The sequence below is a fragment of the Apostichopus japonicus genome, chromosome 20, assembly GCF_037975245.1.
Source record: "Apostichopus japonicus isolate 1M-3 chromosome 20, ASM3797524v1, whole genome shotgun sequence".
Lineage (NCBI taxonomy): Eukaryota > Metazoa > Echinodermata > Holothuroidea > Aspidochirotida > Stichopodidae > Apostichopus > Apostichopus japonicus.
This window is the reverse complement of record NC_092580.1, coordinates 27946570-27967867: the sequence shown is the minus strand read 5'-3', so window position 1 is coordinate 27967867 and position 21298 is coordinate 27946570. Positions and strand designations below refer to the sequence as shown.

General features: G+C 41.4%; 1 protein-coding gene across 1 annotated transcript; it reads left to right on the top strand.

Annotated features, from left to right (window-relative positions):
• The first annotated feature begins 6035 nt into the window (after positions 1-6035).
• LOC139961441 (tissue inhibitor of metalloproteinase-like) lies at positions 6036-20761 on the top strand. Its single transcript, XM_071960611.1, has 4 exons — positions 6036-6218; positions 7539-7718; positions 18961-19100; positions 19958-20761. Exons 1-4 carry the CDS (start codon positions 6110-6112, stop codon positions 20348-20350), a joined length of 822 nt encoding a protein of 273 aa, XP_071816712.1. The 5' UTR covers positions 6036-6109; the 3' UTR covers positions 20351-20761.
• Positions 20762-21298: the final 537 nt, after the last annotated feature.

The following is a 21298-nucleotide window of genomic DNA, read 5'->3' as shown; positions in this document are numbered from 1 at the left end:
GCTATATAAGAAATATTAGATTATAAGGATAAATACAATTGTTTCTCGTGTTATGAGCTATTCGTTTTGCTCTGATTGTATACACACCCCCCCCCCCCCCGTTACCTCTGCCATTACTTTAAAAGTGGTACCTCCTACCCAGGGTGTGAACTAAGGTGGCCAATCTGATATTATTATATATTCTGAAGTCACATTATCAGTTAATATTATAAATAAATGCACAAATTATGCTTTGCCTTCCATAACTAAATTTGCAACAACTTATCCAGACGATGTCCCACAACCACTCTCGCATTATAGTTGGGCGGGGGAGGGGGGGGGGTAAAGGTTTCCGAATGAAAGTAAGAAGTACGATATAGTTCCAGTACAAACTATATCCGGTTAAGTTACACCATGTGTCTTTACGTCTACGGTCAAGGGCGTAGGAACCGGGGGGGCTGGGGGGCGCCAGCCCCCCAGTGAAAAATATGGGGGCGGAAGTATCGTTCCGCCCCCCCGCTCCGCAAGTCAGAAAACCCCTTTTTCATTTCCAAATGAGAAAAAATCTCATTTGAAGCACCAAATTGCACCTAAGGCCAGGTGAAAATGCAAATTTCTTTACAAAATGGAGTGGGTGTTGAAGTGTGCTATATTGCACTAAATTGCATCTGAGGCCACCTGGAAATGCAAAAAAAAACCCTCCCCTTAGACCCCTCCCCCAGGCCGGCCACCAGTCTTCAGCCCCCACTCAAAAGTACCTTCCTACGCCACTGTCTACGGTACAGGTGTTGCGTATATAAGACGGCACCGTTGCGTGTTCACGGCCAGAGCTATACATAAGGTTCTGTTAATCTGTTCATAGCTTATATTAACTTAATTACGGTCCTTTCATAACTGTCACAAAATATCGATCGTTTCTGGTAGCAGGTGCCCTATATTTTGCACTTTCTTTCTTCGAAAAAGACTATCCCATCAGCAGAGTAATTTATCAATTGCTCCCCTCACTGCATGCAGACATTTATGAAAGAAAAATTGCTACAATGTTAAGGAAACAACTAACTTTGCACGGATCAGGCTCACTTTTTTTTTGGGGGGGGGGGGGGCAAATCGTAAGACATTTTCATATGTTCTATACAGTGCCAAACCCTGAAATAAAGAACTTGTTGTTAATATTAATAAAAAAACATTCTAAAATGCAGTACCTACCCTTCCGAAAATAAACTACTGAATTTATAGTTAATTAATTCCGGTCGTTGAAGAAGGAGAAAACAAGGTTATCGATTATCAAATGTCGAGTTAATGATCTGTTGAAATTATGAAGAATATATTGTTGTTTATACGTAACGCTACGCAATGGAGTGTATACAGTGCTTTGCCTTGCTGTCTCGCAATTAACATGCCGGAAATCATGGACACTTGGCTCCAATTAAAAGCTATACAGAAATTGATTTTGAAATCATAATTTTGTTATGGTGTTCTATATTATATATCTAAGTTCATGTATAATAACATCATAGCGGTTTTCTGAACTATGCGTATAGCTAGTTCATGCGCCAATAGGCAATGAAGAATGGCGAATGAATTTATCTCTAATATCTAGTATCGGATAATCGAATATCGGATTATAATACATTTATTTCTAGAGATGAGAACTTTGTGAAATCAAGGAAACGCCCTCCATTTAAAAACAAAACTTTAGTAGGTCGTATGTTGGCGTATAGGCCGCGATGCCACTATCTGACGTTACAGGGTCTAGAATGGGGCAGGCGGTGACACTATCTAACATTACAGTGTAACGGTTGAGGTATATGCAAGACTGCAGTCCACATCTGTTTCATATGTTTATATATGTTCGTGGTCAGTTCTCGATATTTATTTCTACTTAATGGTTTACGGCTGTGAATCTTTGTTTTTATGCATTTTAATTTATCCATCATATTTGTGGGACAAGGGATTGGCCCACGGGTCAATTCCCTTATCCCGATACTCTTCTTTCGCAGGAAAATCATCCGTGAATGAACATTGGGTTATAATATCACTACCCCCCCCCCCCCCCCAATTATCATGTCCTTAATGTAAATCATTAATATCCACATTTTTACGATCACATTTTATAATTTGTTTGTCAGTGATATCTATAGCATGTGACCCACCAACAGTAAAAGCACCGCTCTTGAATCAGGACAGTTATGACCAGCATGCTTCAAAATAACACTACAATCACGTCAGAACATAATAATGACCATTTCCCACTCCACCCCACCCCTTCCTATTATTCTCCTCGAAAACATCTCAAAGGCTAAATGATAAAATAATATAATAAATTCCATGGATGGATGCGATTTTCCCTTACCGTGTACGCTTTGCAACAGATGGTCGGCAAGGATTTAGCCTTCACTGATTTTTTTTTATCTTCTAGTATTCCGAGGCGATCTCGTTACTTCTTCTCACTGCTACTGTCATTGTCACTACTCACGTCTGAAAACGTCATTCAAGTCCCATAATTTTGTGAATCAACATCGGACCAAAACATTTGTTATTGATTACATCCGTCAGTTTTTTTCTTCTAGAAATTGTGAAAGCTTCACTTCACATACAATCAAATTACTTGACGCACTCCGGGGCGTGGGCTGGGAGGGGGATGCAGAGGTGGGAGGATGGAATACTCTGACGCGAACCATCGGAATCTAATAGGATGACTCCGAAAATAGTATACGAAGGATTGATCAATTGTTTGGGTCAAAAGTCAAAGGTCAAAAGGGCGCGCGTCCGTTAGTCTTCAATTACCGTCTTTATGTTTATTCATAGGATCAGTCTTTCTTGAGCGATGTAAGATATAGGGTGTGTATGCGTGTGTATGTAAGTGAAGGAAGGGGAGCGGGGGGGGGGGTGGATCATGCAAACAAATATCTCACACCAACTTAACTTTCAGAAATTTTTGACAAGTAGAAGCGAAATTCCAAGCTACGACACTGGCGCGATCTAAGACTTATACTGCAGGCTGTTGCATCTGCTTTCGACATAGCAACAAGTAAGCATATTTTCGTTTTGGTTCCTTGTAATGACTCAGTAAATAGGTATAGATGTAAGGTTACCACTTAATGAACGACATTTTCGCTACAGATCGTAGAAGGTACTTTGATCAAATCAGTAGTAGGTTTTTCATTTCCTGTAACGTATCACAACAATAACACTGGAAGTTTCCAAGGTTTATATAACATATTAATTTTGATCAAGTACTGAGTAATCACGTGACAGATGTGTTTTTATCGAAAGCTGCAAGGCTAACAGAAGCAATATATTGTTATTTGTAACACATCCCTGATGATGCTGAAGCTGTTTTTAATGTTTCGCTTTCTGAATTCTGAATGAATTTATCCGCCATTCAAAACAACAACAATAATAATAATAATAATAATAATAATAATAATAATAATAATAATTATAATAACAATTATTATAATTATAATAATTATAATAACAATTATTATAATTATTATTATTATAATAATAATTATAATAATTATGATAATAATACTAATAAATAATAAAAATAAAAATTATAAAAGAAAGAAACCCTGGACATGAAAGAAGACAAAGTTGGTTATTTAGACAACATAGTAAAGACACCGCAATGTCTATTCTCACAATGGTATATCAACACTTTATTATTGTATAGAAGCTACAGAATTGAGTACAAACTTCACGATTAAATTCCTTTCATTTTCTTTTGATTCAAAAGAAGAACATATAACTCAGTGTCAGAGAAACACCTTCATATTTCAATGATCCTTTGGTAAGAATTTATGACAACGAAAATGACCGTATAACGGTGAAAAACTCAATACCGCGACGGATGGCTTTGTAATTGATAATAAAAAAAACCTCATTAAGGACAATTTATGAGAAGTTGTTCATCCGAAGTTTACCGTTCTATCACGAACCAACGATTTTCGTTAAAGGGAGTCAAGTACAATCCAACTTTGTTTATTATCCCAAGGCAGTGGACTCAATCGATCGTTGCTATCACAACTTCAATTTGAAGACAAAACTAAACCTCAGACCAGAGTAATAGCATTCATGTAAATATTATTATCATTATTATTGTTGTTGTTATTATTATGATTATGATTATTTGAGAAAGACCATGCCATGCAAGGTTTGGGTACCTTGAAGTAAAACATGTTTAAGCGAGCATGCGCATAAAAAAATAATAATACAGTACATAAAAATATGACCGGAACTTATACTTTATAGGAAATGAAAAACAAAGCAACAGCGTTAAACTATACTATACAACTATACTTATGGACGTCAAGTCGTAAATATGATTGGTATCTTTGGGTGCTTAGTTTTTTTTTTATTCTAGGTTGAATATGACGCACGACATCTACACATCATCAATACTAACTATGTATACAAGTGTGCTCTATACTTACGTAATTATGGACTATACTTACACAAGAATGTGCTTATACCATCAAGCACTAATACATATGTGCACTGTACTTTTACAATTATGCAATACTTCTATACAAGTACCGGTATGCACTACATTTGATGTAAATGTGGGCTATACTGACACAAGTATGCATATACTAACACAAATATGCATTAATACAAGTATACACTTATACAAGTATGTAATAATACAAGTAACATATAATACACGTATACATTGCAGCTAAACAAATATACACTATACTTATGTAAGTGTGGGCTATACTTACACGAGTATGCACAATATATACTAACACAAGTATGCATATACTTACATATGCATTCAAACAAGTATACACTAATAAAAGTAATAACTAATACACGTATGCACTGCAGCTAATCAATATGCACTATACTATGCTCTATGCTTATACAAGTAAGCACTATACTTTTACAAGTATGCTCTACGCTTATACAAGTATTTACTCTACTTTTAAAAGTATGTTCTATGCTTATACTATGCTTAAGTATGAACTATAGTTACACTAGTTTGCACTATACTTACACACGTGCAGGGTATGCTCTATGATTATACAAGTATACACTATACTTACACTAGTTTGCACTATACTTACACACGTGTGCACTTTACTTAAACTAGTATGTAATATACTTCTATACAAGTGCAAGGTATGCTCTATGTTTAAACTAGTATGCACTATTCTTATACAAGTATGCACTATACGCTTATACAAGTATGCTCTATGATTATAAAAGTATGCTATACGCTTATACAAGTATTTACTCTACTTTTAAAAGTATGCTTTATGCTTATACAAGTATGAACTATAGCTACACTAGTTTGCACAATACTTACAAACGTGTGCACTATACTTACACTAGTTTGCACTATACTTACACACGCGTGCACTATACTTAAACTAGTATGTAATATACTTCTATACAAGTGCAAGGTATGCTCTATGCTTAAACTAGAATACACTATTCTTATACATGTATGCACTATACTTATACAAGTATGCTCTATGCTTATAAAAGTATGCACTATACTTACGTGAGAATGCAGTATACTTTATACAAGCATGGGCCTCAGAGAGTGTTTGACCCATTTGTGTAACTTCTCAGGTGAACGAAACCCGCAAATTAAAGAAAAATCGTCTATACCCTATGACCAAACTATATATTATATAAGGAGTGATCCCCCGTAGCCTCTCCTCCCATGCACGCACCTCCTTCAAAGCTTCCAAAAGTTGAAAAATAGTTGAAACTTGTTTTCCAACATTTGATATAAGATTAAAGGTCTTTAAGTGAAAACGATTACTGTACTTTACCATTAATGAGATTAAGAAAAAGAAGGAGGAAAAACAACTTGTCAAATGTTTCAATTATAGGTAATTGCCCCAAAAAGATTCACTCGTGCGTGGTCGAGTGAAGACAAGATCGTTACGCGCGTATATACAATCCATGATCCAGAACCATTGACTGTGAATAGTTACCATCTGGGCCAGAATTGGACTGAGTTCTGAGTCATCGTAAAAAAAAAATTAATAAAAAAAAAGAGAGAGAAAAAAGGTTATAAAAGTTCTCTACACGATCGGAAGCAAATTACAGTTTGCTAACTGGTCGTTTACTATCTATCATAGGCTAAACAAGACATAACGATTATAAGATGATACTCTTGATTTTATTCATCGGGCTTTTCGCCATTTCGACAACGGACGCTTGCGGCGCCTGCGATACCAAACACCCGCAACAACACTATTGTGATGCTGATTTCGGTAAGCAACGTCATTTTTTGTTAAACAAAACTTTATGTTAACAATCCAAATATTAAATAACCTTTTTATTTATCACGTTCCGGTCAGTTTCGGTCAGTTAGTTAATTATATACATTAACAGGGGCCTTTCCAATGATATATATATATATATATATATATATATATATATATATATATATATATATATATATATATTAATATATATATATATATATATATATATATATATATATATATATATATATACATACATATATTTATATATTACAACATTTATCTCTAGCATAGCTGTATACTAACAAATGAAAGTAACATTATTGACTGATTGGATTCTTTTAGCGGGCGGGGTGGGCGATGGTGGGGTTTGGGGAAGTCAAATTGCTAAATCTGTTCACTTTACAGAAGTGGCATTTGTACCGCTTTACTTAATTGGTGGCGGTCTGCCTTTATTTAGCTGTTTAAGTTCATGTGTTTCAAGCGTGATGTACACTCTAAAAAAAGTGGGGGGAAAAAAAGGACAAATATTGGGTCAATTATTTGCCCAACTTATTTTAGAGTGTACATGAAGTTCACTTATTCCTTTAACTTAGTCCTTTCATCATTGGTATAGTACCTTTCGTTACTCTTTAATCGTAATTAATAAGAAAACTAAGAACAATCAAGAAAGAAAAAGTTGATGGTGATTCATTTCTCTAAGCTATAAATGAGGTTCATAATTAGTTCTACACGCATGATTGCTATTTTGGCTGCGAATTTGTCCAAAACTACAACTTAATAAATTGCAAAATGTTCTATTGTCTTGCTATTTCAGCTGATCTTGACTATCAACTGTTCACCCCCCCCCCCACCCCCCCCCCCTCTAATCCAATGGCTAATTCTGAGATAAGAAGGCACGGCGATTCGGAACAGTTCACGAATATTAGATACTTGTTTCGTTCACTGCATGACAGGGTCTTGACAATACCAAATTTTGGCTGCAAAAATAATTTTGCTCAAAACAAATGAAATCGTTGGCAAATTTAATATGCTTCGTGCACGGTCACTCCCATTTGAGAAAGTTTGGTAAAATGGAGAGTGCTTACATACAAAATGGTGCTATCTTGCATCTTTTTGTGACTGTTGTACATGTTATATACATTGTTTGACAGGATTTTTTGTCTGCCAGTGGTGAGGTGAGGGGAGGGGGTGGGTGGGGTTGTGGAATATCAGCCTCTCCGTGATTTCATGCTACAGTGGTATAAAGCCCCCCCCCCCACAGAAGCATACCTGGTAGCGCCTTGTTCGTTTTGATGTTAATTTTCTTTTCTTTCTTTCTTTCAGCAATGAGATTGAAGATTCTAGATGTATCGAGAGAATCCTTTATCAGAGGGTCTAATACCGTCACAGCTGAGGTAATCAACAGCTGGAAGAAAGGACCAGCGAAGGGAACGTTCATATTCCATGCCCCGGCCAGTTTCTGTGGAACTAACTTTCATGTTGATCGAACATACGTAGTTACTGGTAAGAATTTCATGATTCACGATTCACGACTTATCTTCATGAGAGGCGAAGCCGGAGGTCCCCTCCCCCTTTCCCTTCCGTATTATATGCACACCGTCGAACGTACTGTAACGCTTTCCGCTTCGGTGGTATGGTGAAGTACCCAGTTGGCAATTGAGGAAGGGGGTTGTAGAAAGAGACTCGAGGACACCGTTGAAAAGAAGTACACTAACAGTGCATTAAGAGTTTAAAAAGTATAATTAGGTAAACAATGTACCTGCCGTACATCTTTCGTAAAGCATAATAAACAAATAATATATACAGAAAGTAGAACAATAAAACCTAAACACAATAACAAGGGCGTCATACATGAACTAGCCCTAATATGTAAGCTGCCTAGCAGCGCAGCTAACTAGAGGCGCTGCGTCAAGACAACGCAGCGCAGGCACAACGCAGCTAATCTATAGGTACTGCGTCAAGGGCGACGCAGCGTAAGGACAACGCAGCGCAGCTAACGATGAAGTTCGTCAGCCCGCGAACCCTACGCTGCGACGACCTTGCGCAGGCACAAGCAGTTACGCAGCGCAGCTGCAGAATGCATGCAGGCACAAGCAGTTACGCAGCGCAACTGCTGAGTGCATAACTTGACCCTCTGCACAAGCCAAAAATAATCTAAGTCCCTAAAACAACATACAAATTCGGCATATATATTCTGCCTAGCAAATTACACTGAATATATCGCAACTTAATGTCTAAAAACGCTCCTTGCACGACATTATAAATACCCCCGTAACTGTATAGAACCCTATACACGATTTAATTAACCAATTATGAAAAAGCCAGTGGGATTGACAAGCGCCATAGCCCAATGACAGCCGGTCAACGGTCTCTACAATACTATACGAATATGAACTAACCCCGCCCCACTGTCTATGCACCCCTAATAATTAACCGTATACTAAGAACAAAGGAGGCCTTGTCCACCGGACTGTTTACATAAAGCCCCGGCAGCAAGAACCAACTTCCGCAGCCAGCAATAAACTGATACTCAAGTTACACAAACTAGAGACCTCCTAGCTGAAACATTACGTAAGAAACATTTTATAACGGTAAATAGAAAATACGTACACACGAGAAAATTAGGTTGTTTTCCCGTAACACTCTTCCCACCCAAGATACAAATGCGTCCTCGCATTTCTTACCATCTAAAACATTAACTAGATGTGTAACCTAAATCAAAATGGAATACGTCGTAAATAGAAACAACGGAATACCTATCAAGTGCATAACACGCAAAGTGAACGTTTACGTATGCAACAACAAAGTTAAAATTCAAATGTTACTTAACGAAGTAAACAAACATAAACAAAGTAAAATAGCATGTACATGAATAAAAATGAAAAGTATAAAAGTAAACATAAACAAAGAATTTGAAGAAAAAAAATAGTAAACGTGTTTGATTAAAACAAACTCAAAAGAAGAAAAATTCAATGATGAAAACTTAAATGTCGCACGGTAATATACATTTCGCAATAGTGTCTGACTATGACGCAATCTTGTGCAGAAACTACTGCTAACCCACTCCGCCACACCTGACAGACAACAAAATAAACAACGATAAAGAATAACAGCAACACAACAATTTGAGTGTCACCCATGCAACGCTTAAATACAGCAAGATAAAACATTATTTTGATTTAACTACCCCTTCCCGCCAAAGAACCAAATGCGTCCTCGCATTTAACGGCAAAATTGAACAAAAATCAAAATGCAAGTTACAACTACAACAGCTTATTAGCAATATGAATACAATACTGACCTGCATACGGTCCAAACAGAACACATGAATGGAAAATATTCATAAACAAGTAATAAAATCGTCCATGTTAAAGTATAAAAACAATAAATCTTTGAGTGTCCAACTGTCCATGAACAACTAGGAAACATTCAACTTCGTGAAAAGGAAATGCCGTAGCAGAGCGTCCACAGTAAAACACGTAAAATATAAGTTACCGCGGTCCACAGACAATCAAACTGGGTGCAGGTTACTAATTAAAACAGAAACGAGCAGAAGTGGTTTGTGTGGTATTGGTATCGCTGAAATTTCGAAAGTAATGTAAGATAAAACCGCGATTTTCAGGCAGGGAAAGTGTTTGCGTAGTCTTGTTGCTTTATCCGCTTCACCTCTCAAAGTGGACATGTGAGTTACATTTTAAGCTTTGTGTTCAAATTTGTCGACCGTTACGTAAATTTGTCCGTTCGGCAAGACTACAGTGGAGATTCGCTCGCTCAAGTTATTATTTCGCAGGCTGAGGTTTTCTTCGGCGATGTTTAGGTCGGCTGCTTCTTTAGCTCGTTTAATAACACGCAGTGCGTTTTCCTCACCATCGACTGTCGAAGGCCGCTTCGCAGGTGACACATGTGGGGTGGGGGGAACATCCCTCTGTTGTGGTTCGTCCGTTCGTGGCAATCCATGTTCAGAATGCGGTGTCCCAAGTAGTTCGGACAACATCGGCCACCCTGGTCCGTCAGTTTTCCGCTGGGGCCTCGGTGGGGATTTGAGGGGGGGGGGGGAACGGTAGAAGTCGCTTCACCGGCACTAGTGGAAGGCCCTGCCAATGCATTTGTAGTTGAATGGCGGTTACTCGCATGGCGAGTTACGTCCGCTTTCCTCTCCGACGAGTAGTCGCATACGTCACACTTAAACATTTTCTTCACATCCCCGTGCTTCTCACTATAGTGTCTCTTCAGTTCGGTAAGAGAGGGGTAGCGCCTCTTACACACCTTACACTTGTATTCAGCGTCGTACAGGGAAGACATCGTAAAAAAAACAATTAAACACAGTGTCAGCAAATGGTCTTGCAGTGTTGATAGCTCCGGAGGTGTTGATATGAGTGAAATTTATAAACAACGGCCTTCGATGGTTGGGCGCTACGTGGGTATCTTCCCCAGCGGGATATCGTCCGGTGGTTAGGACTTCCCTCTTTTGTTTATGTTTTCCCGGGGGATAACTTTTGGACAAGAGGTGGTAGAGGTGATAGTTTCGTCTCTGTTTTAGTGCTTTCGCAGTTCCTCTATCGTGGGTACAACCAGGGGCGTTAAAGACTGACTTTTCAGTGGTTTGAGTAACCACAATGGCGGATCGTCTCCTACATACGGTTTTAGGCGGTTATGGTGTACAACGGTTGGTTTCTTCTTAGGTCCCATCTGTACTCGATATACAACATCCGTTAGTTTCTTGATCACCCGTCCCGGACCGTCCCATCGTTTCTGTAACTTGGGAGACACACCTTTTTTCCTCTTGGTGTTCAGGAGCCAAATTATGTCTCCTGCTTTGTATGTATGGGTATGTACGGCCTTGTCATGGAACTTTTTCTGCTTCTCACTAGAGAGTTTCAACCGTTTTCTCGCAAGTTCATGCACTTCGTACAGAGTTCCCTCTAGTTCTGTTACAAATTTCGGAATGGCTGTAGAAGTGGTTCCGACGTCGTCCGGTGGTGGGGGGACTGTGGTGCTGAGTGGGAGTCCCAGTTTGCGCCCAAGCATCAGTTCAGCCGGGGAGAACCCAGTGCTTTCATGTTCTGCCGAACGGTAGGCCATTAGCACGTAGGGAATCCAAGAATCCCAATCAAGTTGGTCTTTGGCGACAACAGCCGATAACATCTCTGCTAACGTTCGATTAAACCTTTCAACCATCCCATCAGATTGAGGATGGAATGGTGTCGTTCTTGTTTTGTTGATGTCGAGCAACCGACACATGTGTTGAAATAGCTCCGACTCGAATTGCCTGCCCTGGTCGGTGTGTAATTCATCAGGCACTCCGTACCTACAGATAAACTGTTCTACTAACAGTCGGGCAACCGTTTCGGCCTCCATATCAGCCATCGGATACGCCTCTGTCCATTTAGTAAAATAGTCGGCAATCACGAGAACGTAGCGGTTTCCACGAGTCGACTTCGGCAGCGGTCCCATGATGTCCATAGCACATCGTTGCATTGTGTGACCTGATCTGTACTGTTTAAGTTCTGCGTTAAATTTCTTGCTCGGTCCCTTCCTCGATGCACACTGATCACAACCCCTACACCAGTTCTCTACACTTCGCCGGTAACCACTCCAGTAGAACTTATCTCTTATTCGGCCCAGCGTTTTCTTCGCCATCAGGTGACCCGAAAGCCTGTGGTTGTGCGCCTGCGTCAATATTTCCTGCTGCAATTTCTTCGGTACAATCAGCTGCAGCATTACAGAGTTACCAGAGTCGGATTCAAGCTCCCGATAAAGCACGCCCTCTTTACGTTTCAGCCTGTCCCATTGGCCCCAATAGTTTTTAAGTGCAGGACTGCCAGGTGATACCTGCGCCCAGTCAGGCCTCGACTCCTGTACGTCCTTCCATAGTAGGATCGGTCCGATGTCGTTGTCGTTCAATTGCATCTCTCTTAATTCAGCTTGAGTGTGTTTGTGGTACCAGGGCGACACTTCGTTCTGATTGACCACCTCCGACTGTGAACCAGTAGCATCTGAGTCTGAGAGTGTTGCGGGCGCATTAGTGATTGCAAAGATATTTCCCGTCTCTGTTTTTGCTACTTCTTCCTTTGCCTCGGAGTTGGTGCAAAACCGACAATCAGTACAAGGCCTCCTGGACATGGCGTCAGCGTTACCATGTAGTCTACCCGGGCGGTGCTGAATTTCATAATGGTATATGGAAAGGGTTTCCAGCCATCTTGCAAGTTGACCTTCTGGGTTTTTAAAGTTTGTCAGCCAACGAAGAGCCCCATGATCAGTACGGATAAGAAACTTCGCACCATATAGATAATGGTGAAAATGTTTTACCGACGCCACTATCGCCAAAAGTTCCTTTCTTGTGACGCAGTAATTCCTTTCTGCTTTCGACATTGCCTTACTAAAATAAGCTATTACACAATCTTGTGTGTTTCCTTCCTTGCGCTGGGAGAGGACTGATCCGTAGGCTAGGTTGCTGGCGTCGGTGTCCAAAATGAAAGTCCCTTTTTCTTCTGGGTAGGCTAGTATGGGACTGGTGGTCAAAGCATGTTTTAGCTTCTTGAAAGCCAGATCGCATTCATCGCACCAGACAAACTTTGTTTCCTTTTCTGTCAATCGGAACAAAGGCGCACACACTCTGGAAAATCCCTGAATGAACCGTCGGTAGTACGAGCAAAGTCCGATAAAGCTACGAACTTCCGTCACAGAACAAGGTGTCGGCCAGTCGACAACAGCTGTAATTTTCTCAGGATTCGGCGCAATACCTTTACTGGAGACAATGTGCCCTAGGTAACTGACTTCTCGCTGAAACAAGCAACACTTCGATGGGTTCAGCTTCAACTTAGCTTCCCGAAGCCGTTGGAAAACTTCAGTAAGTCTGCTCAAAGCCTGATCAAACGACGTTCCGTAGACAATCACATCGTCAAGATAGAGTAAACAGGTCTGCCACTGAAGTCCTCTTAGAACTCTCTCCATTAACCGTTCGAAAGTTGCGGGGGCATTGCACAGACCGAAAGGAAGAACCTTGAATTGAAACAAACCCCTGTTAGTTACAAACGCCGTCTTAGGACGATCCTGTTCGGCTACTTCGACCTGCCAATACCCGCTTGCTAGGTCCAGAGTAGAGAACCACTTCGAACCCGCCAGCGTGTCGAGGGAATCATCGATCCGGGGGAGGGGGTAAGAGTCCTTCTCTGTCACATTGTTCAGTTTCCTGTAATCTATACAATATCGAAGCGAACCGTCTTTCTTCTTCACAAGCACCACCGGGGAGGACCAGGCACTATTTGAGGGTTCGATGACTCCTTGTCTTAGCATTTTGTCGAGTTCTTTGTCGGCTTCCGCCTTCTTATGAATAGTTAGCCGTCTAGGCGCCTGGCGGATGGGTTTCGCAGTACCAGTATCGATCTCGTGTTTAACCAAGTCTGTACGACCAAGGTCTTCTTTCGATCGAGCGAAAACATTTGCGTTATCCGCAAGAAGCTGCCTTACCCTATCCGCCTCTTCCTTCGAAAGGTCGACGCAACTCTTTTCGGCCAGAATTTCGAGGTGTTCCCCCAACGCAATTATCCCTTTAGCACCTGACCTCTCCCCTTTAGTCACCGTCCGGCATTTCGCCCGCTCAGAAGCGATACTGTCGACTAGTTCGACGGGCTGGCATTGCCCGACAGAAGTTCCTTCATAAAGGGTAACTGGTCGGTCTGTCACATTCATCAGTCTTAAAGGAATCACTCCCTCAGACGGGTCCACGAGTGCCCTAGCCACCATCAACTGTCGACGTCTCAAGAAGCTTTCGCTGCACTCCACAATTGCACATGCCGACATCTCCATCTGCGCAGACGTTCTCGCCATGACAACTTTCTCGCTGCTAGCAGGAACAACTACAGTGTTAGCAACAACAACCCGAGTTCCAACAGATTTATCCACATCTGTACCCAGTTGCTCCAGTTGCCTCTTCCCTATTGTTAACTTTCCTGCTCCAGCGTCAATTGTGCAGTTATACAACTTCAAAAAGTCATAGCCCAGAAGCGCATCAGCATCGATATCCGCCACCAAAACTTCGTGCTCCACTTCAAGTTCACCCACTTTCAGAAGGAGATTTCCTCTTCCAAGAAATGTCAGCGGCCTACCGTCAGCAGCAGCCAAATCTAAAGGAACTTCATCCAGTCGCAAAGCTTTCCCCGTGGTCAGCCTCCTAAACACTCCCGTCTGTATTACAGTAACTTCAGCACCAGTGTCTACCAGGAAATTCACCCTAACACCTTCCAGCTTCCCAGTTACATACAAACTGTTGGATCCAACTGACCACAATCGCTTCCGCGAAAGTGCTAACTCTATGGGCTCATTTTGGAAACAAGTTGACCTTCGCCCCGCAAGGTCAACTCCTAGCAGTTTTCCTTCTGAAGTTCAGTTCCCTTCGATGCTTCTTCCTTTCTAGAGTTCGTGCAATCTCTGCTAACGTGGCCCACTTCCCCACAGTTCCAACACGTTATGGTCTTATTCTTCCTTTTTCCCTCATATAAGTTATTCCTTGTGTCTTTCCGCAGTAATTTCGTGAGGTTTTCCGTCAACTCGGCGAAACCCTTCGACACAGCCTTACTTAAGACTTCACTCATCCCTTTGAGACTTTCGTCCTCTTTCACACTTCCCGTTCTTTCGCCTACCGCCCTCACTCTCTTTATGTTCCCTCTCTTCTGTTCCGACAACGCAAAAGCCTCGAGCTCAACAGCGATGCTAACCGCCTCATTAAAGGTTTTCGGGCGCGCCTGGTAAATCTTCCACCTGAAGTCACTATCGCCTACAGCGTCAATGAAGAATTCTCTTGCAAGAGTTTCCTTCATCTCAACTGATGCGTGAGGGTACGCTCTAGATAGGAGGCGCTGAGTGTCGTGCGCAAGCTCAGATACCGTCTCACCGGGTTGCCTACTCCTATTCCTTAGGAGTGTCCGGAACAGCTCTGTCTGGTTCGCCTGACCAAATCTCTGTTCAAGGGCCCCAACAACACAATGAAATACACGACGTTTTGCGCTCTCGAGGTCACATAACACCGCCTGAGCCGGCCCTCGTAGGCTTGCCGCTAATTGTAGCGCCTTCGTTTGCTCAGCCCAACCATTCAGTTCTGATATCAGTTCAAACTGTACCACGTAGTCTTCCCACGGGGTGGAACCGTCGTATGTGGGGGCCGTTACTCTGTTCACTTGAGGCCTATATTCGGGAAATGGTGGCGCATAGGTCACCACTTTATCTGGGGGCTTCTCTGCAAATTTAGTCTCTAGAGGAACCTTGTTACCCATCATACTACCAGGTGGATACCCAACGTATCCAGGTCTACCAGGCACTCCCTCACCAGGGTGGCATGACAACCCCCATCTCTCCAGCCCGTTACGTAACATCCCTCCTCCTGTCCCGCTAGGACTATTGTTACCCCTGGTATTACACCAGTGACCCTCCTGCCTGTGAGATCTCCCCTTCACGCCCTCCTCCGGCCATCCCGAAGGTCGGTTCATCATTTCATTCCTTTCATGCACATCTGCCCAGTCCCATACTGGGGTTTGTAAGCCCACACCTGTATTATAGCCAACAGTGTCCCTGACCCTCTCAGGACCCTTAAATGGATTCCCAGAAACCCGCCGGTTGTAAGTGTCATCCATCTGCCTGTACCCAGGAGCACCGAACCCGAGATCACCTTCCCGCCTCTCGTCCCAGTCTCCACGTCCAGATGGCTCCAGCCTCAGTTCCTGTTCAGCCCTCGGGGGATCCCCAGTCTGCATAGTAAAGGTGTTCCTCGCCTCCAAGTTAGAGGAAACACCATATCCCTCACTTGTCCTCGTCTCTGACGCCCCTCGATCTGCAAGGTCCGGTCTGCCATCAGTACCTCCAGCAGCATCCAGTCTGCGCCCCTCCTGTCTGTGATCGCCTTCAGAGAATCTCCGTTGTCCCTCGTCCAGTAGCTGGATTAGATCCCCGACACCAGATGATCTTTCAGGGAGAGTCCACGCCACCTGATCACTGCAGACTGAACTGCCATCAAAAGGGTTGGTACCAGACATCGTTGTCTACTCACCATACGACCGGAAAGGCACCAAGTCATCCCATCGCTGCCACCAATGTAACGCTTTCCGCTTCGGTGGTATGGTGAAGTACCCAGTTGGCAATTGAGGAAGGGGGTTGTAGAAAGAGACTCGAGGACACCGTTGAAAAGAAGTACACTAACAGTGCATTAAGAGTTTAAAAAGTATAATTAGGTAAACAATGTACCTGCCGTACATCTTTCGTAAAGCATAATAAACAAATAATATATACAGAAAGTAGAACAATAAAACCTAAACACAATAACAAGGGCGTCATACATGAACTAGCCCTAATATGTAAGCTGCCTAGCAGCGCAGCTAACTAGAGGCGCTGCGTCAAGACAACGCAGCGCAGGCACAACGCAGCTAATCTATAGGTACTGCGTCAAGGGCGACGCAGCGTAAGGACAACGCAGCGCAGCTAACGATGAAGTTCGTCAGCCCGCGAACCCTACGCTGCGACGACCTTGCGCAGGCACAAGCAGTTACGCAGCGCAGCTGCAGAATGCATGCAGGCACAAGCAGTTACGCAGCGCAACTGCTGAGTGCATAACTTGACCCTCTGCACAAGCCAAAAATAATCTAAGTCCCTAAAACAACATACAAATTCGGCATATATATTCTGCCTAGCAAATTACACTGAATATATCGCAACTTAATGTCTAAAAACGCTCCTTGCACGACATTATAAATACCCCCGTAACTGTATAGAACCCTATACACGATTTAATTAACCAATTATGAAAAAGCCAGTGGGATTGACAAGCGCCATAGCCCAATGACAGCCGGTCAACGGTCTCTACAATACTATACGAATATGAACTAACCCCGCCCCACTGTCTATGCACCCCTAATAATTAACCGTATACTAAGAACAAAGGAGGCCTTGTCCACCGGACTGTTTACATAAAGCCCCGGCAGCAAGAACCAACTTCCGCAGCCAGCAATAAACTGATACTCAAGTTACACAAACTAGAGACCTCCTAGCTGAAACATTACGTAAGAAACATTTTATAACGGTAAATAGAAAATACGTACACACGAGAAAATTAGGTTGTTTTCCCGTAACAGTACCCTTTCCTACATTAGAATTGTACTTGATTTGGTTCTAGAAAAGTACCCTTTCAATTTTTGTAATAAAATGGTGTCATATTGCTGTTAAATATTGCATGATGATTTAATGATTTGGCAAACTGTACATTAAAAGGGCCCTGTAGTTGAAAAATATCATGGAATTAGAAATGTGAGGTAAGTAATTACATCCACTGCTTATTCATAACCGTTCGACTAATTGACTGTTTCAACAATGCGTGTAAAGTAGAAAGAGAGGAAGAGAGAGAAAAGTTGGCCCCAGCAGCAGCTGACATAAACGTCTCACGTTGTCGAAGCAACTAATATTTTTTTATCGCCAAAACATTTTATAAACTGTATGAAATTGTACCATGTGCGTATATATATGAAAGGCGAAAATGTAATCATTTTATTGACTCAGTCTGGTACTTCTTTTGTTAATACAAATGATTCAGCTGGATGTTTTAGCACTGCCATGGAGTGCACCGTACAGTTGAACAAGAGAGGAGGCGTAAAAATAATCATGTCCCTCTTCCACTTTGGAAAGTGGGAGGACTGGCCGAGTTTTTTTTCCCCAGGACGAACGTGGGTTTCAGGTTTTTCAGGAATTTACAAATTCGTTTGAAGTTAGGGTTTAGAAAGTGGGTCAGGGATCGAGTTTCTATGAAAATGAAGGATTGTCGTTCATAATCTGGGGTCAAAACTAGGAAAAAAGATTGAGAACATGTTTTTTGAAAATGCGTCACATGTTTGGAATCCAGGGATTTGATTGGCCGATGCCCACGTTCGTCCTGGGAAAAAAAATACGCGGACTGGCCCCCTTTATACCCCTTCCTAAGCCAATAAGTTTACAGGTGTAAGCTACTTTCTTACAAGACTCAAAGGGCTTTTTTACTTGCCTTTCATACTTCTAATAAAGGCCAACATGTCTTCTGTTATACTTTCCAATAATTTTTCTCACCTGCAAATTTTTTGATAACTATATATATATGATAAATATAGGAAACGAAACCGAACATACAGTAACGAAATCTCTTTAACTGGTTTGCCGAAAGGTGTCTTTGAATTCCAATAATAACACCCCTCCCTTCCCCTCCCTAAAATAAGGAAGAAAAACAAACAGCAAAAAAAAAAGAAGGAAAAGTCAACTTAGTGGTATAATTTGAGTGGTGGGGCGCTATTTAATTTTAGAATTGGACAGGTAATTAATAAACGATTTAAAATGAAATACCTCTCTTCTTTCTATCAGGAATATACTGATAACGTAAAATTAACCCACAATGACAAAAAAAAAACCAAATAGGAGTTGACACGGTTATTTATAACAGATCAATATAAGCTGCTGACACAAGGTGTAAACAATAATAAACAAATTACACAATCTCTTGATCGATGTAGCTAAAACAGTTTCGGGTTTTACTCAGACCAGAAGGGTAACTAAGTAATGTCGATAGGATGAAGGATGAGCGGGAGAGGGGGGGGGGGGGGAGCGTGCTATGGTGGGGACATGGAAGAGTTGGCCACATGGAATGTAAACCAAAGCAGTTACTTCCATTTGTGAACAAACAATCATTTCTACCCTGATTGATCCCCATGTATATATTTTTTTAATTAATTTATTACAGGGACAAAAAAGTTTACGGATGATGGGACTAAGTATTGGTCACACGGGTCATGTGACTTTGGTGAAGATTGGGATGACATGCCTGCCCAACAGAAGAAGGGTTTCAAGAGCTATTATGAAGATTTGTGTGATGACTGTGACGTAAGTCATTTACATTCAATGCATATTCATAATCGCTTTTAATTTATTTGTTTCGCCAATAACACTAGAGAGGGAACGAGAAGAGTCAGCGGAATGTTGCCACGGTAACAGCTGCCGCAAAACGTCACCCGTCGTCTCATACATACATGAGCTCAACAAAAAATCATTATATTTTCATATTTATTAATATCAGAATCTCATTATAGGTGGTATATGTGATGTCATCATGACGGATATTCTTCTAAAGCTTTATTTTTCCTATTACACTCTTCTGGGCTGAATTAAATTTTGAAATGCTCTGCGTTTAGCATTCATCAAATATGCGACAATTTTATTTGTAAGAAATACTGTTTTCTTATATATATATATATATATATATATATATATATATATATATATATATATATATATATTGTGCTATAAGCCGGCAGTAAGAAAACGCTACATTTATGAAACTCACTCGTCTAATTTCACGCTAAATCCTTATGTCCTCGCCGACAATATCGAATTTCTCCCGAGAGATAGAGAGAACTGACGTTTTTTAGTAAATTTGAGGTGTGGGGGTGTGGGTGGGGGGTGCATGGTGCTTATATATTAATAAAGCTATATGGAGAAAGACATATGCGTCTGCTTCTGAAATACAACCACCAACTGTATACAAAACTGAGTCAAATTGTGCTTCAACCCCACAAATCTTCACGACACGGTATTGTAATAAATATACATTAACCTTAATACGAGAAAAGAGCCAATAGAAAGACGGAGATGGGGGTGGGATGGTGGGAGGGGGCGGGGGTTGGTGCTAGGGGCGTTCTTTGAGGTATAATCACCTACGTTCACTTTTGTGCTGTCTTCAGATAACGCCAACTAGGCTTGCATCTAACATCAAAGTCGAAGATCTCGAGAACGACTACAGAGACGCGGCTACATTCTGGACTCCGACCAACTGTTACTACAATCCCCACAAATCGCAGGCGTATAATCAGCCCTCAAATGGAGAAGTTGAAGACTGCGAAGATCAATATGGACTATGCAGACCACACCGCCGCAGTGGAGAATGTAGTTGGCAGTTGACGGCAGAGTACGAGGAATGCTTCAAACACAGAGATGATTTCGTTATAGTTTCGTCCGGGGAGTTCGCCATCACTGACGTAGCTCAATGTGAGTCGCTCCCGAATAGAAAGAAGCGAAGGAACTGTCGCCGCCGATTGAACGAACAGATTCTCGAAGAAGAAATTCTCCAATTTTAATTCAATTATTTAAATTTGAAACTTTGAAAGATGAATATCTCGTAAATATTGGTTTTACGTGCACATTTTCATACAACAAATTGTGAAGCACCTCGACCCCCTACAAAAAAAATCTTAATATTTCAATTATTTTGAAATTAATTCAACACAAAACAAGAATGAGTATACAAACATAAAACAGAAAAAAAGTCTCAACGTCGAGTGGAGATGGGGGTGGGTGGGGGCTATCATTGCTTTAAAAGATGTTTAAAAATGCGGTAGAAGTCAGTTCTAGGAAGCCCTGGAATATTTTTTACGTGTCTTTGGAATGTTACTTATGTGTATGCTTCAATATTGTGGCATATGTTGTTTGACTTGTTGATTACATTTAGTTGCCCATCCAATTGACTAACACGAACGAGAAATCTATGATTCTAAATCTTGTTGGCTATTCTTTTCTTTGCTTCATTATCACTTTCTTTCGTCCTGGAAAACAGGGGAATAGGAAGTTTCGGTCAACAGGGCCGACGATGACCATTTTGGTGAGTGTGTGTGTGTGTGTTTGGAGGGGGGCTGGGGGTGGGGGGCTGGCTTAGACCAAGGTTTCTCAAACCTTGTCCTCTGTGAAGTAAAAAGTGAAAAAGTCATCAAGGTTTTATTTTAGCAATGGCACTGAGACCCGGTTGAATGATTACAGCCAGATATTATTAGTTTATGAATATTAATATTTTGCTTCCGTTTTGGTTTATTCAATACAATTTTTTAGAACTTGGAGCGATTGGGCGGGTGAACCCCCCACACTAGCCTCCTAAGCTCCGACGTCCCTGCATATTTATTCTGGAACCGACGTCTCCAACGCAATTGACGCGAAAGATTCGCACAACTGATTCAGGGATTGAGGAAGACAGGCTGATGTTACGCTAAAACTGGCGGCAAATATCAAAGAAGAACAGAAAACACTTTGCATTC